At 36.5% G+C, this 1978-nt stretch overlaps 1 protein-coding gene across 1 annotated transcript; it reads left to right on the top strand.

The window, feature by feature from the left end:
• The first annotated feature begins 1065 nt into the window (after nucleotides 1-1065).
• PV09_08855 (uncharacterized protein) lies at nucleotides 1066-1535 on the top strand. The gene is made up of 3 exons (XM_016362818.1): nucleotides 1066-1162; nucleotides 1213-1334; nucleotides 1386-1535. Exons 1-3 carry the CDS (start codon nucleotides 1152-1154, stop codon nucleotides 1523-1525), a joined length of 273 nt encoding a protein of 90 aa, XP_016209293.1. The 5' UTR covers nucleotides 1066-1151; the 3' UTR covers nucleotides 1526-1535.
• The last annotated feature ends 443 nt before the right edge of the window (nucleotides 1536-1978 follow it).

Raw genomic sequence — 1978 nt, forward strand, 5'->3', positions numbered from 1 at the left:
CGGCACAGAAACCTTCCCAACCTTCAAATGTGAGACGTCGATCCTGTCTTGTACAGTCCCATGGACCATGGAGGTGAGGTTGTGCGTCTGCCCGTATACCGTATTTCAACTGGTATGTTTCACTATGAATATAGATCCAGTTCAAAATTGGTGCTTCATCCGTTATCGTAGAAACCAAGCCCTCATAGTCTTCATCTGGATAAGGAAGATAATATCCTGCAAATGGATGAGCTCCATTTGGCATAGTGTCTTTGCCAGGATCAATATAAAGCTATTAATAATACATAAGTACTTAAACTAAATAAGCATATTATATAAAGAAAGTCGTACACTACCATTCCATAATATTACTCGGTGCCCTTCGATCTCACTGCTCCGACTTGATGCTCGAATACATCGAGCGATCAGATTACATCGTCTGCCCCGATGTTCTTCTCTTTTCTCTTTTGCTTGTCCCTGGCGTATTGCTTCTTGGGTTCCAAGAAGTCCTGGAGCTGTATTTAGAGCTATTATTATAGATAAGACCATAGTATCAAAGACTAGAAGAGATATAATAATATAAGAATATTTTAAGTTGGTAGTAGATTTTACTCTTTTCATATCTTTTGCAAAGATTTTTTTATACCTCTTTAATTTAAGGTTTTTAGATTTAATATCAAGTAAAAAATATTCCTTGAAACACTATGCTACATTACTCGTCTCATATACATAAAGTGATATTTAAATTTTAGATCCAGACACTTTAGACTTTGAAATCACACCACCACTAACCTACCCCTGCACTTCTGGAACAAGCTTTTTCTGGAGCCATTGTCACTATAATCCTAGCTCTGGCCTGATATTGTAGGATTCAAAACACATACATCTCCTACCTAAGTTATAGAAGAGTTTCAGGTGTCATACTTTGGATATTCTCGCGTGGTGTTCCATGTCGAGGAACAGGAAGCTTCTGCTAACCTAACATACCCTGAGCTATTGGCCTTATTGCATTATTAACTAAGCAACCTTCTTTCATATAGCAAGACTTATATAAAGCGGATATCTACCAGTTCTTGATTGATAAAGCGACGTATTTGCACCAGAATTTGAAATTTAGGTTCTTCTCTTCTACTTAAGCAATCAAATTACGCAGTTGATCTGTTACTCTTATTATGGCAACAAAGTAAGAAATAAAACTTATGAGTAAATGTTTTTGCTGACATATAAAAATAGTACAAAGCCAGCCGTTCCAAGTATACAAGATCGTGAAGATGGACAAGCTGTTGGTGGGAGACGGTCACAGGTCAGCGTTGATTCTGTGCTTCCAACGTCTGCCGGACTCTCGCAGCCTGCTGGCAAGTTTAAGATATCTAAGTATCTGAAGAATACACTCTGATCATACTTAGGCCAGTTACTGAAAGGTGCAACTGATGACGAGGGAAAATTGAAGGCTGCAGCACTCATGGTTGGCATTAAACTAGACCTAGAAGCTGAGATCCACCTAACTGCAAGGGTGAGAGGTGATATTACTATTGGTCTGTATTAGAATCTGGCCGAGAAAATACTTAAAATCTTATGAAAATCCAAGAAAAAGAACTCTTTCACCGGTTCTTAATAGTTATATAGAAGAAGAGTTGGGCTCTCTGAATTAAATTCAGGATTTTCAATATTGATTTTTTAACTATCCATTTCCTTTTTTTTGAAAAAAAAATGCTTCCTCTTTAAAACATCAAAGGCTATCTAGCGACTGCATGATGGCATGACATCCCTGATTCAGAAGCCGTATAAAAGATTAATTAATACTAGGATGAAAATATCCTTAGCAATATAAAGTATCCTCTAGGATATTATTTTATTTTTTTTTAAAGAAATTGTCTTTATTCTGGTAATAGTTATTTCTTTCGACTGATGCATAGATGACGGCATTTTCTTCTTGCTCTCGAAGTGAAATTATTACTCTCTTTTAAAGATTAAGTATATATTAGCCATCAAAGCTGGG

The sequence above is a fragment of the Verruconis gallopava genome (genome assembly GCF_000836295.1).
Source record: "Verruconis gallopava strain CBS 43764 unplaced genomic scaffold supercont1.49, whole genome shotgun sequence".
NCBI classification, from domain to species: Eukaryota; Fungi; Ascomycota; class Dothideomycetes; order Venturiales; family Sympoventuriaceae; genus Verruconis; species Verruconis gallopava.

What these genes read in the sequence shown, in the direction of transcription:
- PV09_08855 (XM_016362818.1), top strand. An exon ending in CGGACTCTCGCAGCCTGCTG is followed by an intron (nt 1,335 to 1,385) that starts GCAAGTTTAAGA and finishes GATCATACTTAG; the next exon opens with GCCAGTTACTGAAAGGTGCA.